At 44.4% G+C, this 14,596-nt stretch overlaps 1 protein-coding gene across 1 annotated transcript in view; it reads left to right on the top strand.

Moving 5' to 3' along the window:
- Positions 1 to 11,954, top strand: part of GABPB2 (GA binding protein transcription factor subunit beta 2) — a 56,783-nt gene extending 44,829 nt beyond the window's left edge. The window contains 2 exon segments of the mRNA XM_054461192.2: positions 3,841 to 3,962; positions 4,393 to 11,954. Coding sequence (XP_054317167.1) covers positions 3,841 to 3,962; positions 4,393 to 4,692 — 422 coding nt within the window. The 3' untranslated portion in view covers positions 4,693 to 11,954.
- Positions 11,955 to 14,596: the final 2,642 nt, after the last annotated feature.

Below are 14,596 nucleotides of genomic sequence, written 5' to 3'. Positions count from 1 at the left end.
TAATCATAATATATCCTAAAACCTAAATACGGTTTTTAACTTTTTATTTTTAGATTATTAAAGATTCAGTACAGTTCTAAGAAATAATACAGAGAAATCTATTGCTGGGATTACAGGCACATGCCACCATGCCCGCCTAATTTTTTGCATTTTTGGTAGAGACGGGGTTTTGCCATGTTGGCCAAGCTGGTCTCGAACTCCTGACCTCAGGTGATCCACCCACCTTGGCCTCCCAAAGTGCTGGGATTACAGGCATGAGCCACCGTGCCCATCCTCTACTTTGTCATTTCAAGAATGTTATATAAGTGGAATCATACAGTATACATGATTTTGAGATTGGCTTTTTTCCTTTCAGCATAATTCCCTTGATGCCCATCCAAGTTGTTGTTTGAATCAATATTTCATTCCTTCTTATTGCTGAGTATTATTCCATGATATGGATGTACCACAGTTTGTTTAACCATTTACCCAATGAAGGACATTTAAATTGCTTCCAGTTTCAGCTATCTAAAAATAAAACTGGCTGGGCTCAGTGGCTCATGCCTATAACCCCAGAACTTTGGGAGGACTATGCCGGCAGATAGCTTAAGCCCAGGAGTTTGAAATCAGCCTGGACAACATGACGAAACCCATCTCTAAAAAAAAATACAAAAAAAAAATAAAAATTAGCCAGGTGTGCTGGTGTGTGCCTGTAGTCCCAGCTACTTGGGAGGGTCACTGGAGGCCAGGAGGTTGAGGCTGCAGTGAGACATAATTCTGCCACTGCACACCAACCTGGGTAACAGAGTGAGACTCTGTCTCATAAAAAATAAATAAATAAATAAAGCATTATGAACACCATAATTGTTTACAGGTTCTTATGGGAAATAAAAAAATGGGAAATAGGGCTCACGCACTTTGGGAGGCCAAGGTGGATGGATCACGAGGTCAAGAGATCGAGACCATCCTGGCCAATATGGTGAAACCACATCTCTACTAAAAATACAAAAATTATCTGGGTGTGGTGGCACGTGCCTATAGTCCCAGATACTCGGGAGGCTGAGGCAGGAGAATCTCTTGAACCCGGGAGGCGGAGGTTGCAGTGAGCCGAGATTGTGCCACTGTACTCCACCTGGAGACAGAGCGAGACTCTGTCTCAAAATAAAAAGAAAAGAAAACAAATGGGAAATAGGCCAGGCATGGTGGCTCAAGCCTGTAATCCCAGCACTTTGGGAGGCAAAGGTGGGTGAATCACCTGAGATCAGGAGTTTGAGACCAGCCTGCCCAACATGGCAAAACCCCTTCTCTACTAAAAGTACAAAAATTAGTCAGGTGTGGTGGCAGGCACCTGTAATCCCAGCTACTTGGGAGGCTGAGGTAGGAGAATCCCTTGTACCTGGGAGGTGGAGGTTGCAGTGAGCCAACATCATGCCACCGCGCTCCAATCCGGCCTGGGCGGAGCCAGACTCCGTCTCAAGAAAAAAAGAAGTAGGAAATAAATTTTGTATTCTCTGGGATAAACGCCCGAGAGTATACAATTGCTGGGTCATAAAGTAAGTGTGTGTTTTGTTTTTTAAGAAACTGCCAAACTTGGGCGGATCACCTGAGGTCGGGAGTTTGAGACCAGCATGACCAACACGGAGAAACCCCATCTCTACTAAAAATACAAAATTAGCCAGGTGTGGTGGCACATGCCTGTAATCCCAGCTACTCGGGAGGCTGAGGCAGGAGAATCACTTGAACTGGGGGCAGAGGTTGCGGTGAGCCGAGATCGTGCCATTGCACTCCAGCCTGAATAATAAGAATGAAACTCCGTCTCAAAAAAAAAGAAAGGAAGGAAGGAAGGAAAGAAAGGAAGAAACTGGCAAACTATTTTCTTTTTTTTTTTTCAAATGGAGTCTCACTCTGCTACGCAAGCTGGAGTGCAGTGGCACTATCTTAGCTAACTGCAACCTCCGCATACCAGGTTCAAGCGATTCTCCTGCCTCAGCCTCCCGAGTAGCTGGGATTACAGGCAGGTGCCACCACACCTGGCTGATTTTTGTATTTTTTGTAGAGATGGGGTTTCACCATGTTGGCCAGGCTGGTCTCAAACTCCTGAGCTCAGGCAATCCGCCTGCCTCGGCCCCCCAAAAGTGCTGGAATTACAGGGCATGAGCCACTGCACCCAGCCTGCCAAACTATTTTCTAGAGTGGCTGTACCTTTTTACATTCCCACCAGCAATTTATGAATAATTCAGTATGTCTACATCCTCTCCAGCATTTGGTATCATCACTTTTTAAAAAACTTTTAGCCTGGCCCTGTGGCTCACACCTGTAATCCCAGTACTTTGGGAGGCCGAGGCAGGTGGAATATCTGAGGTCAGGAGTTTGAGACCAGTCTGGTTAACATGGAGAAACCCCGTCTCTATTAAAAATACAAAAATTAACTGTGTGTGATGGCATGCGCCTGTAGTCCCAGCTACTCAGGAGGCTGAGGCAGGAGAATTGCTTGAACCCAGGAGGTGGGGGTTGCAGTGAGCTGAGATTGTGCCACTGCACTCCAGCCTGGGTTACAGAGTGAGACTTCTCGGAAAAAAAAAAAAAAAAAAAAAAAAAAAGGCTGGGCGTGGTAGCTCATGCCTGTAATCCCAGCACTTTGGGAGGCCAAGGCAGATGGATCACATGAGTTCGGGAGTTTGAGACCAGACTGACCAACATGGAGAAACCCCGTCTCTACTAAAAATACAAAATTAGCTGGGTGTGGTGGGGCATGCCTGTAATCCCAGCTATTTGGGAGGCTGAGGCAGGAGATCACTTGAACCCGGGAAGTGGAGGTTGCAGTTAGCCGAGATCACACCATTGCACTCCAGCCTGGGCAACGAGAGCAAAACTCCGTCTCAAAAAAAAAAAAAAAAACAACTTTTAGCCATTCTGACAGATGTGTAGTGTGTTGACTCTTCTCTCACTTACCTATGAGAAGAGAATTAATTTAGGTACAGATAATGGCTATTGGCTTTTATTAGAGGTCTCAAAAATATATAAAGACTTCAGGCCTTCTTTTAACAGATTATTTCTGCAGTTTTTTGTTTGTTTGTCTGTTTGTTTGTTTGTTTGTTTTAAGACCGGGTCTTACTCTGTCACCCAGGCTGGAGTGCAGTCGCGAGTTCTTGGCTCACTACAGCCTCAACTTCCCAGGCTCAGGTGATCCTCCCACTTCAGCCTCCCAAGTAGCTGGAATTACAGGCATGCTCCACCATGCCTGGCTAATTTTTTGTATTTTTTTGCGGAGACGGTGTTTGCCATGTTGCCCAAGCTGGTCTTGAACTCCTGGGCTCAAGTGATCCTCCCACCTTAGCCTCCCACATGCTAGAATTATAGGTGTGAGCCACCTTGCCCTGCCATTTCTGGGTGAATTGATAAGCTAATTGGCCATAGGTGACCTAGAGTCAGACACCTTCATATAAGAGCCTCAGACTTGGGACTTACTTGCATGGCTTCCAAGCCTGCAAATCTATACCCTTCCTTTTTGAGCCATTCTTAGTGCTCTATGAATCCTTTTTGTTTCTCCCTGAAGGGGGCCATGCCTTACCTGTTGATTCTAAAATTCCAAGAGATATTAAAAATAATATATCAAATAATATACTTTCTCTTTCTTTGCTTTTTTGTTGAGATGGGGTCTTGCTGTGTTGTCTAGGCTAGTCTTGAACTCCTGGACTCAAGAAGTCCTCCAGTCAGCTGCCTGAGTAGCTAGGACCACAAGCACACACCACTGTACCCAACCTAGAATATATTTTGGTTTATTTTCAAATTAAAAGCAAGCAAAACCTCTTTGTTTTATTATGCATTCATCACCTCCAATTGGTGTCCTTTGACTTGTAGTTCTAACTGTATCTGCTGGTCAAGTTGCAGAGGAGACTGTAATTAAAGAGGAAGAAGAGAAGTTGCCACTAACAAAGAAACCAAGGATAAGAGAGAAGACAAACAGTGTGGAGGAAAGCAAGGTAATGTTTTTAGGAGCGATGAAAAGAATTTAAAGCCATAATTATTAAGGCCTGAACCCTTCTTCATCTTTTCTTTTTTCTTTTTGAGACAGAGTCTTGGTCTGTTGCCCAGGCTGGAGTACAGTGGCATGATCTCAGCTCACTGCAACCTCCGCCTCCCGGGCTCAAGTGATTCTCATGCCTCAGCCTCCTGAGTAGCTGGGATTACAGGCACCTGCCACCATGCCTGGCTAATTTTTGTATTTTTAGTAGAGACGGGGTTTCACCATGTTGGCCAAGTTGGTCTCGAACTCCTGACCTCAGATAATCTGCCCGCCTCTGCCTCCCAAAGTGCTTGGATTATAGGTGTGAGGCACCTGTCTTTTTGTCTACTGTCTGGATAATTTATGATCAGGAATTTACCTGGTGGTTACATGGCTTACTTTTACAGGAAGGCAATGAAAGAGAGCTACTACAGCAACAACTCCAGGAGGCCAATCGAAGAGCCCAGGAATACCGACACCAGCTCCTAAAGAAAGAGCAGGAAGCAGAACAGTACCGTCTTAAGCTGGAGGCCATAGCCCGACAGCAGCCCAATGGAGTTCATTTCACCATGGTTGAAGAGGTGGCTGAGGTAGATGCTGTAGTAGTCACAGAGGGGGAGTTGGAAGAGAGAGAGACAAAAGTGACTGGGTCAGCAGGGACCACAGAGCCTCACACTAGAGTTTCCTTGGAAACTGTTTCATCTTAATATGCAAGGGCCACAATTTGCACTGTGTTCATATTAATCCTCTTTTAAAAAAGAAAATATACAGAAGACAAACATTGTATAAAAACTAAGAGTGTCTTTAAGAAGAAAACTATAAGCAGGGTACAATGCTTGGGCTCAGGAAGTTTCTCTGTGCAACTGGAAAATTCAAAGCCATATTTAGGGAACATTTTTTCTGAGGGGCCAAAAGAATAAGGACCAAATTTCTTAGCTCATATCATTGCTTTAAACATAGAAGTAAAAGAATACTGCATGTTGTGGGTTGATTTTTTTTTTAAATAACTTTCTCACAAAAGATTTTAAGATAACATTTCTAACATATATGCACCAATATATATGCCTTTAATAATTATACCATCAAGTGACCTGAAAATGCCCCTTAGATTTATGATGCGTATCTGTTGGAAAAACTAATTGGGAGGGAGGTTAGACAAGCTTTGGGGAAGAGAAAAGGAATATAGTCCATTTCCAAAGGAGCAGGAACTCCCAACCTTAAGTTAATTTCACTGAAGAGAATTTTCCTTTTTTTTTTTTTTTTTTTTTTTTTGAGACACGGTCTGACTCTGTCACCCAGGCTAGAGTACAGTGGTGCAATCTTGGCTCACTGCAACCTCCACCTCCAGGGCGCAGCCTCCTGAGTAGCTGGGAGGACAGGCATATGCCACCACATCACTGAAAAGAAATTTTTGATTGTCTGACAGATACTTATCCATTATGTGTCTATAGCTCAGATGCTTGTGTAAGAAACTGAAATAAGCTGGGTGTGGTGGCTCACACCTGTAATCCCAACACTTTGGGACTTTGAAATGGGAGAATTGCTTGAGTCCAGGAGTTTGAGATGAGCCTGGGCAACATAGAAACCTGTGTCTACAAAAAATTTAAAAATTAGCCAAGTATGGTGACAGGCACCTATGGTCCCAGCTACTCAGGAGGCTGAGGTAGGAGGATTGCTTGCACCTTGGAGGTCAAAACTGCAGTGAGCCGTGGTTGCACCACTGCTCTCCAGGCTTGAGTGACAGAGCAAGACTGTATCTCAAAGGAAAAAGGAAACTAGGCCAGGCGCGGTGGCTCACGCCTGTAATCCCAACACTTTGGAAGGCCGAGGCGGGTGGATCACGAGGTCAGGAGATCAAAAACATCCTGGCTAACACGGTGAAACTCCATCTCTACTAAAAATACAAAAAATTGGCCAGGCGCAGTGGCTCACGCCTGTAATCCCAGCATTTTGGGAGGCAGAGGTGGGCGGATCACAAGGTTAAGAGATTGAGATCATCCTGGCCAACATGGTGACACCCCATCTCTACTAAAAATACAAAAATTACCCAGGCGTAGTGGCACATGCCTGTAGTCCCAGCTACTTGGGAGGCTGAGGCAGGAGAATTGCTTGAACCTGGGAGGCGGAGGTTGCAGTGAGCCAAGATCGCGCCACTGCACTGCAGCCTGGCGACACAGCGAGACTCCATCTCAAAAAAACAAAACAAACAAACAAACAAAAATACAAAAAATTAGCCGGGCGTGGTGGCACCTGCCTGTAATCCCAGCTACTTGGGAGGCTGAGGCAGGAGAATTGCTTGAACCCGGGAGGCGGAGGTTTCAGTGAGCTGAGATCACACCATTACACTCCAGCCTGGGCAACAGAGCCAGACTCTGTCTCAAAAAAAAAAAGGAAACTGAAATAGAGTTTTTAAAAACTGAACTGGAAAGCCGAGGCGAGCGGATCACCTGAGGTTGGGAGTTCCAGACCAGCCTGACCAACATGGAGAAACCCTGTCTCTACTAAAAATACAAAATTAGGGCCAGGCCCGGCGGCTCACGCCTGTAATCCCAGCACTTTGGGAGGCCGAGGCGGGTGGATCACGAGGTCAGGAGTTCAAGACCAGCCTGGCCGAGATGGTGAAACCCTACTAAAAATACAAAAATTCACCTGGCGAGGTGGCAGGCACCTGTAATTCCAGCTACTCGGGAGGCTGAGGCAGTAGAATCGCTTGAACCCGGGTGACAGAGGTTGCAGTGATCCAAGATCATGCAACTGCACTCCAGCCTGGGCGGTAGAGTGAGACTCTGTCTCAAACAAACAAAACAAAACAAAACAAAATTAGCTGGGTGTGGTGGCACATGCCTGTAATCCCAGCTACTCGGGAGGCTGAGGCAGGAGAATCACTTGAACCCGGGAGGCAGCAGTTGCAGTGAGCCGAGATGGCGCCACTGCACTCCAACCTGGGCAACAAGAGTGAAACTCAATTAAAAAAAAAAAAAACTAGAAAGGAAAGAAAACTTGTTTATGTGGGAGGAGTATATATAAAACCAAAATCCAGGCTGTGTTTCCACAGTGCTGGGAAGTGGCCAGAAAAAGGCTTATGGGGGCTATGAAACTCTGGTCTTGAGATATCAACTTTGCTCTGACTGGATTTTATAAAATTACAGTGAGGAGGGTAGTTTCTTGTCAGAACAACTTGTTTCCAAACATTTATGTAATGTCAAGCTCAGTCTCTTTTTTTTTTTGAGACGAGTTTCACTCTTGTTGCCCAGGCTGGAGTGCAATGGCGTGATCTCAACTCACCGCAACCTCCACCTCCCGGTTTCAAGCTATTCTCCTGCCTCAGCCTCCTGAGTAGCTAGGATTACAGGCATGCGCCACCACGCCCGGCTAATTTTGTATTTTCAGTAGAGACAGGGTTTCTCTATGTTGGTCAGGCTGGTCTGGAACTCCCGGCCTCAGGTGATCCGCCCACCTCGGCCTCCCAAAATGCTGAGATTACAGGCGTGAGCCACCCTGCACACAGCCTAGACTCTAATTTTATAAAACTTTGTTGAATTTTCTAAGTGTCATTTAGGACATATTATGCTTTTCTGTGGAGCTTGTATCTTATTCTCTTATGTGCGACAAAAAGGGGGTCGGAGGTAAATGCTGATGATGTTGTTTAGTTTTATTTCCTTTTGATCTGGCATGAGTAAATTGCTCTGTTTCCTTAAGCTTGGGTCTGTTACAGAGCTTTGTGCCTTATAGGGTGCTCAGTGTGTGTTGACAAAGGGAATAAGAACTATCCGTTCCATAAAGAACCAAAGATTCTGGCTACTTTGTCTTCTTCCTTTTTCTCCCACTATGCCTACACTTCCTCTGCCCAGACACTTTTGGAAAGTGTTTAACTGCTGGGTTTTCTTTTTTTTTTTTTTTTTTTGAGACGGAGTTTCGCTCTTGTTGCCCAGGCTGGAGTGCAATGGCGTGATCTCGGCTCACCGCAACCTCTACCTCCTGGGCTCAAGCAATTCTCCTGCCTCAGCCTCCCGAGTAGCTGGGACTACAGGCATGCACCACAATGCCCAGCTAATTTTGTATTTTTAGTAGAGATGGGTTTCTCCATGTTGGTCGGGCTGGTCTTGAACTCCTGACCTCAGGTGATCAGCCTGTCTTGACCTCCCAAAGTGCTGGGATTATAGGCGTGAGCCACTGCGCCTGGCCACCTGCTGGGTTTTCTTTGTATGTCAGCATGGAGTTTTTCCCAAAGAAAGGGAATATGGATGGAGAGAGAGAGGTTATGAACAGGTTATGTTACAGAGGTTATATTGCCTTTGAAACTGGGCCCTCATCATTCTAGACTTGCTTGCTTTGTTATAAATTAGAAGAAACCAGAGGGAGATGTGCCAAGTAAACATTCGAATGACTGTTTAGAATATGGTTTTCTTAATTAGCAGTCATGGGGAAAACATGCATTTTTAATTTGGAAAAAAACCTGACAGTTAACATGGTTCTGTTTACCTTGATTAGTGAAGTAATTTGCTGCAGTGTTACAGAGGAGCAGAATCATTTGGGTCTCAAAATAGACTGAAAACTTAACTCCCCAAACCAAATTTAACAAACAGAATTGGTTATTAGAGATTTATAGGCAAAAATATCAGTTTGGAAATTAACCTTGCCTACTGGCCACCTTAGCTAGGTTTTCTCCACGGATCTGTTTTCTCCACAGATCTGAGTCCTTAACACTTCCCAGATGATTGGAGAATATTCTGGGCTGTTGGGGATGACAGGGAAATGTGAGGGGGAGTAGCCTAGGTAAGGGTGATGATGAAATTGTTCTATCTGCTGTCAAATAATCTTTTCCTGTTTACAATGTTTTTATTTTTTCTGAGTCCCTTTGGGAACCAGGTGCTAACAAGAAGCTGTTATGTGTGGGATTTCGGAGCCTTACTTTAACGATAGAGGAACCAAGTATCATTTTAGATGTCTTTTATTTATGTTCTCGGTGCATACGTTGACTTTAATCCCTCTTCCCCCACACCTCGCCCATTAAGGGGGAGGAGGTTAACTCTGCAGATGATATTCAGGCCCAACCAGCTCACTCTCTGGGGTAGCTACTGACTAAAGGCAGAGAATGTCCATCTAACATGCCCTTCTGACTATACAGTCACCACCTTTTTGGGGGAATTCTTTAGCAGATCTTATTGTTCTTTCTGCAGAAGCTGTCATTCCTACCTCCCCAACCCCCAAAATCTCTAATACAGGTCAAGTCATTTTTTATGATGGGTCTCTGAGATAGGGCAGTTTGTTAGAGGAGAGGCTAGGGTAGAGAGGGAGAGAATGGAGGTATCTGAAAATAAGTAAGAAAAAGGCATTCATTTTTATTTACTCGGAACAGTCCTCTTGGCATCCCAGATAAGGGAAATAGGATTTGATCTCCAATTGTATTGCCATGGAGAGAATGGCAGGTGAGGATGCTTTGAAGTAGTTAGAAATTAAATATTGAATACATTAATGGCAATACCATTTCATGACTTTGTATATCTTTCTGGATTAGTCATGGAAGTTGGGGAAATATTGCTTAGATCTTCTGGGTTAGAGGATTCCAACTGGCTTATTGGCAAGGTTAGATTATTAAGAATCAAATAGCAGACAAAAAATGGCTGGGCACGGTGGCTCACGCCTGTAATCCCAGCACTTTGGGAGGCTGAGGTGGGTAGATCACTTGAGGTCAGGAGTTCAAGACCAGCCTGGCCGACATGGCAAAACCCTGTCTCTATCAAAATACAAAAATTAGTTGGGCATGATGGCACACGCCTGTAGTCCCAGCTACTCTGGAGGCTGAAACAGCAGAATTGCTTGAACCCAAAAGGTGGAGTTTACAGTGAGCTGAGATTGTGCCACTGCACTCCAGCCTGGGCAATAGAGCGAGACTCTGTCTTAAAAAAAAAAAAAGAAAAAGAAAAAGAAAAAACAGACAAATGGATCAGAATTGGTGCTTGAGCAAGAGAAACTTCGAGCTTAGGATGGTTGTCTACTTTAAAATAAAGCTGCTGGCTGGGCACAGTGGCTCACACCTGTGATCTCAGCACTTTGGGAGGCCAAGGCAGGTGGATCATGAGGTCAGGAGATCGAGATCATCCTGGCTAACACGGTGAAACCCTGGCCCTACTAAAAATACAAAAAATTAGCCAGGCGTGGTGGTGGGTGCCTGTAGGCCCAGCTACTCGGGAGGCTGAGGCAGGAGAATGATGTGAACCCAGGAGGCAGAGCTTGCAGTGAGCTGAGATCGCCCCACTGCAACAGATCACCTGGGCAACAGAGCGAGACTCGGTCTCAAAAAAATAAAATAAAATAAATAAAATAAAGCTGCAGGCCAGGCACAGTGGCTCACACCTGTAATCCCAGCACTTTCGGAGGCCGAGGCTGGAGGATCACTTGAGGCCAGGCCAACATGGCGAAACTCAGTCTCTACTAAAAATACAAAAATTAGCCGGGGGTGGTGGCGCATCATCATACTGGTGAGAAACAAAAAAACAAAAGAGGCCGGGCGCGGTGGCTCACAAAAAAAAAAAAAAAAAAAAAAAAGGAAAAAAAAGAAATATCAGTTTGAGAAATGATTATTTTTTTCTTTTTTCTTTTTTTTCTTTTTTTTTGAGACAGAGTCTCTGTCGCCCAGGCTGGAGCGCAGTGGCATGATCTTGGCTCATTGCAACCTCCGTCTCCTGGGTTCAAGCGATTCTTCTGCCTCAGCCTCCCAAGTAGCTGGGATTACAGGCACGCGCTAATTTTTGTATTTTTAGTAGAGACAGGATTTCACCATATTGGCCAGGCTGGTCTCGAACTCCTGACCTCGTGATCCACCCTCCTTGGCCTCCCAAAGTGCTGGGATTACAGGTGTGAGCCACCGTGCGCAGCCTCTTTTGTTTTGTTTTGTTTTTTTCTCACCAGTATGATGACCATTTTAAGAAAGCTTGTGTGGCTCTCTCCTATCATTACAGACCTTCAGAGCTGGAAAATTTGAGGCATTTACTGAACTCTTCCTGAAAGTTTAATACGGAGTGGGAATCAGTTTTTGTCCTAATTTATTAGAGAAGGCTTCCTCTTCTCTACTTGTGCAAACCCATCTCTGGATAGCTAGAAAAGGAGCTTCAGAATGGACTATATGTCATGACCACCTGTATGCACTCTAGGCTCTTATCTGTCTCTATTTTATGTGGTGACTATTTCCCCCTTCTGAGTAGTACTATTATTTCCTATGCCAATTTTTTTTAAGTCTCTGATGCTGCCCTTTTTAAATTTTTATTTTATTTTTTAGCCTCTTTAGTATTAGGGGGTGAGGTGACATTCCTAGACTCTACAGTAGCAGTTTGGCATGTTAGTGACAGGAAACTGTGATTCCCTATCTCCCCCTCCTCCTACCTTTTCTGCTTTTGTGATTCCATTGTTCCTATCTCGAGGCTTTCCCAGGCATTCGAATTTAGTTAGTAGGTCATTTCTAATCTCTGGGCCTTGTCTTTTCTCTCTCCATTCCCCTCCTTCCCTGCCACATATTTTTTGTTTATTCTGAGGTGGTTTGTTTCTGAAAGTTAATCTAGGTCACCTTCTGTATCCTGTGCTTTCTAGTTGGCTTTAGACATCTTGTTCTAGCAACAATGATGGTAGCAGCTCTCTCCCTGGCCTTGCCCCATGTGCTCTCCTTCTGTCAAGGCCATTTGTGTGTGTACTGCGACAAGTGTGTGTGTGGGGGGATGCGCCCAGACTATTCTCACAATGTCCTCAGTTTTTCAGGTTGTCTGACAGCTTTATGTACAGCATATTTTTAGAAAAACTTAAATATACTTCTTTATTTAGAATACGGTTTTATTCTGATGAGCAAGTTTGTGTGTATATGTGTGTATGAGCATTTGTATGTATATATACTTATACAGATCTATATTATGTATACAGTTTTTGTACTATCATTTAAAATAAAAAATGTTTCTCAATAAAATGTCAAAGCCGACTATTTCAGGGTGTCATTGAATTTGTTTTCATCTCCTGGGCAAAATTTGTATCTATTCTCTAGTCACAGGTGAACCACAGAGCTCATTTTCCCTGTCCAACTGAGCTAACTGAAGGGAGAGGGGTATAGATCTACTAACCCATGCATGCCCACTGCCTTTTCCTTATCCACCTCTCTCAGCCTGGTATTCTTGACAGGCAGAGCAAGTTGAGGTAAGAAATGAAATGAGAATGAGGAGAGCTTTTGACCAGCTTGTTAAATGCACATTTTCCTTCTTTCTCTCATTCCCCACTCCCCTCCCTAAAAGCAAACAACCAAGGGAGGAGAAAAGTAGCTGAAGAAAATGATTATGTGCCTTGTGTGGGAGTAAAGTCAATGCTGAGATGTATTGGGAAAAACATCAGACTCAGGAGTGCTTGGAAAGAGTAGATTTACTTTGCCAGCTTCTCAGCTATTCTTGGTTAATAGGGTTCTTGCTGCTTAGTCCAAAATCAGCACACATTTATGTTTAAAAATAGGAGGATCAGTCTGATAGTAGCACAATCCCCACTGATAGCCAGGGGTGAACAGACCAATTTGACTAGCAAGATGGGTGTCCTATCTAGTGTATACAGTTCTGAAAAGCTGTTTTGTTGGCAAGAAGGATACCTTTCTTTACAAAATTAGCTTAAGCCTGTCCAAAGCTAAGGACATATAAGCATCTGTGTTCAGTGACTGGAATCTCCAGCAAGTTCTCAAAGTCAATATTGAAGAAATTGGACACCTACCATGTACTAGGGTACATGTAGATAATTTCTTTTTGGTAAATACATATAGTCAGCAAATGCTGTGCACATATTCAACTAATAGAAAGTGATTCTGGCAGGTACTTCAGCAATATATATAGTCTTGGCTGTGCTGAAGGAAAAAAAAAAAGCAGGAACTTGTGGAGCCTTAAGAACCAAAGAACTAAAAATCTTGTTGAATTAAATCCTGGTGAGAGAAATCATCAAGATGGGAAAGTTGGAGGGAACTAGAGAGATAGGAACCTAGAGTTCTCTGATGGGTGATACTCTTTTTTTTTTGAGACAAGAGTCTCACACTGTTGCCCAGGCTGGAGTGCAGTGGCACGATCTTGGCTCACTGCAGCCTCTGCCTCCCAGGTTCAAGTGATTCTCCTGCCTCAGCTTCCCTATTAGCTGGGATTAGAGCGTGCACCACTACACTCAGCTAATTTTTGTATTTTTAGTAGAGACGGGGTTTCACCATGTTGGCCAGGCTGGTCTTGAACTCCTGACCTCAGGTGATCCACCTGCATTGGCCTCCCAAAGTGCTGGGATTACAGGCGTGAGCCACCGTGCCCGGCTGGGTGATAGTCTTAAGTAATGGGAAAAATTATGAACTAGGGCAACTTTCCTAAGACTTCCTTCCTGTGTGAAAAAGAACCCTCTACTCCAAGGAGATCAATAGGTAAAAAATACAGGTGAAGGCTGAAGTGGGAGCAACCCAGTGATAACTACACCTGTGTAAGGCTTGTGCAAGACATCTGATAGGTAATAGAGTAAGTTAAGACTATGGGAGACTTCTGAACAAAAGTGTGGGATTGCAGTCTGCTCCTATAACCAGTCCTAAAGTTTAAGGGTAGTGCTGTAAAGGAAAGGAAAGTTTGGAAAAGGGCCCAATATTATAAATAATAACAATAGCCACCATGTTTTAAGCTTTTGCTACATGTCTGGCAATGTGCTAGGTACTCTGCATATACATATAAATACCCATCTTGCAAGGTGAGTATTATCCTCATCATATAGTTATAAAAATAGGTTGACTTTGCAGAGTCACACACTTGTAAAAATTGTCCTTTTTTTCTTTCTTTTTAAAGACAGGGTCTCACTCTTGCCCAGGCTGGAGTGCAGTGGCATGATCTTGGCTCACTGCAGCCTCGATCTTCGACCTGCAGGTCTCAAGCAATCCTCCACCTCAGCCTCCTGAGAAGCTGGGACTACAGGTGCACACCACCATGCCTGGCTAATTTTTGTATTTTTGGTAGAGACAGGGTTTCACCATGTTGCCCAGGCTGGTCTTGAACTCCTGGGCTCAAGGGATCCACCTGCCTTACCTTCCCAAACTGTTGGAATTACAGGCGTGAGCCATGGCACCCGGGCTAAAATTGTTCTTTCTAAAACTACAGTTTCTACATTGAGTTAATTAGTGTACTTTCCTCTGTGATTTCCCTTTTGTCAGAATGCTATTTTATTCACTAGCCTTGGGCAGCTTAATTCATCTCAGATTTGCATTTAAGAAACTGAGGGCCGGGCGCGGTGGCTCACACCTGTAATCCTAGCACTTTGGGAGGCCGAGGCGGGCGGATCACGAGGTCAGGAGATTGAGACCATCCTGGCTAACATGGTGAAAACCTGTCTCTACTAAAAACACAAAAATTAACTGGGTGTGGTGGCAGGCGCCTGTAGTCCCAGCTACTCAGAAGGCTGAGGCAGGAGGCGGAGCTTGTAGTGGGCCGCAATTGCACCACTGCACTCCAGCCTGGGTGACAGAGTGAGATACCGTCTCGGGGGAAAAAAAAAAGCCAAACTCGGGCAGATCACCTGAGGTTGGGAGTTCGAGACCAGCCTGGCCAAAATGGTGAAACCCCATCTCTACTAACAATA

Source organism: Pongo pygmaeus, chromosome 1 (genome assembly GCF_028885625.2).
Source record: "Pongo pygmaeus isolate AG05252 chromosome 1, NHGRI_mPonPyg2-v2.0_pri, whole genome shotgun sequence".
Taxonomy (NCBI): domain Eukaryota; kingdom Metazoa; phylum Chordata; class Mammalia; order Primates; family Hominidae; genus Pongo; species Pongo pygmaeus.
Note: the sequence above shows the minus strand (reverse complement) of the source record. Positions and strands in the feature narration are given on the sequence as shown.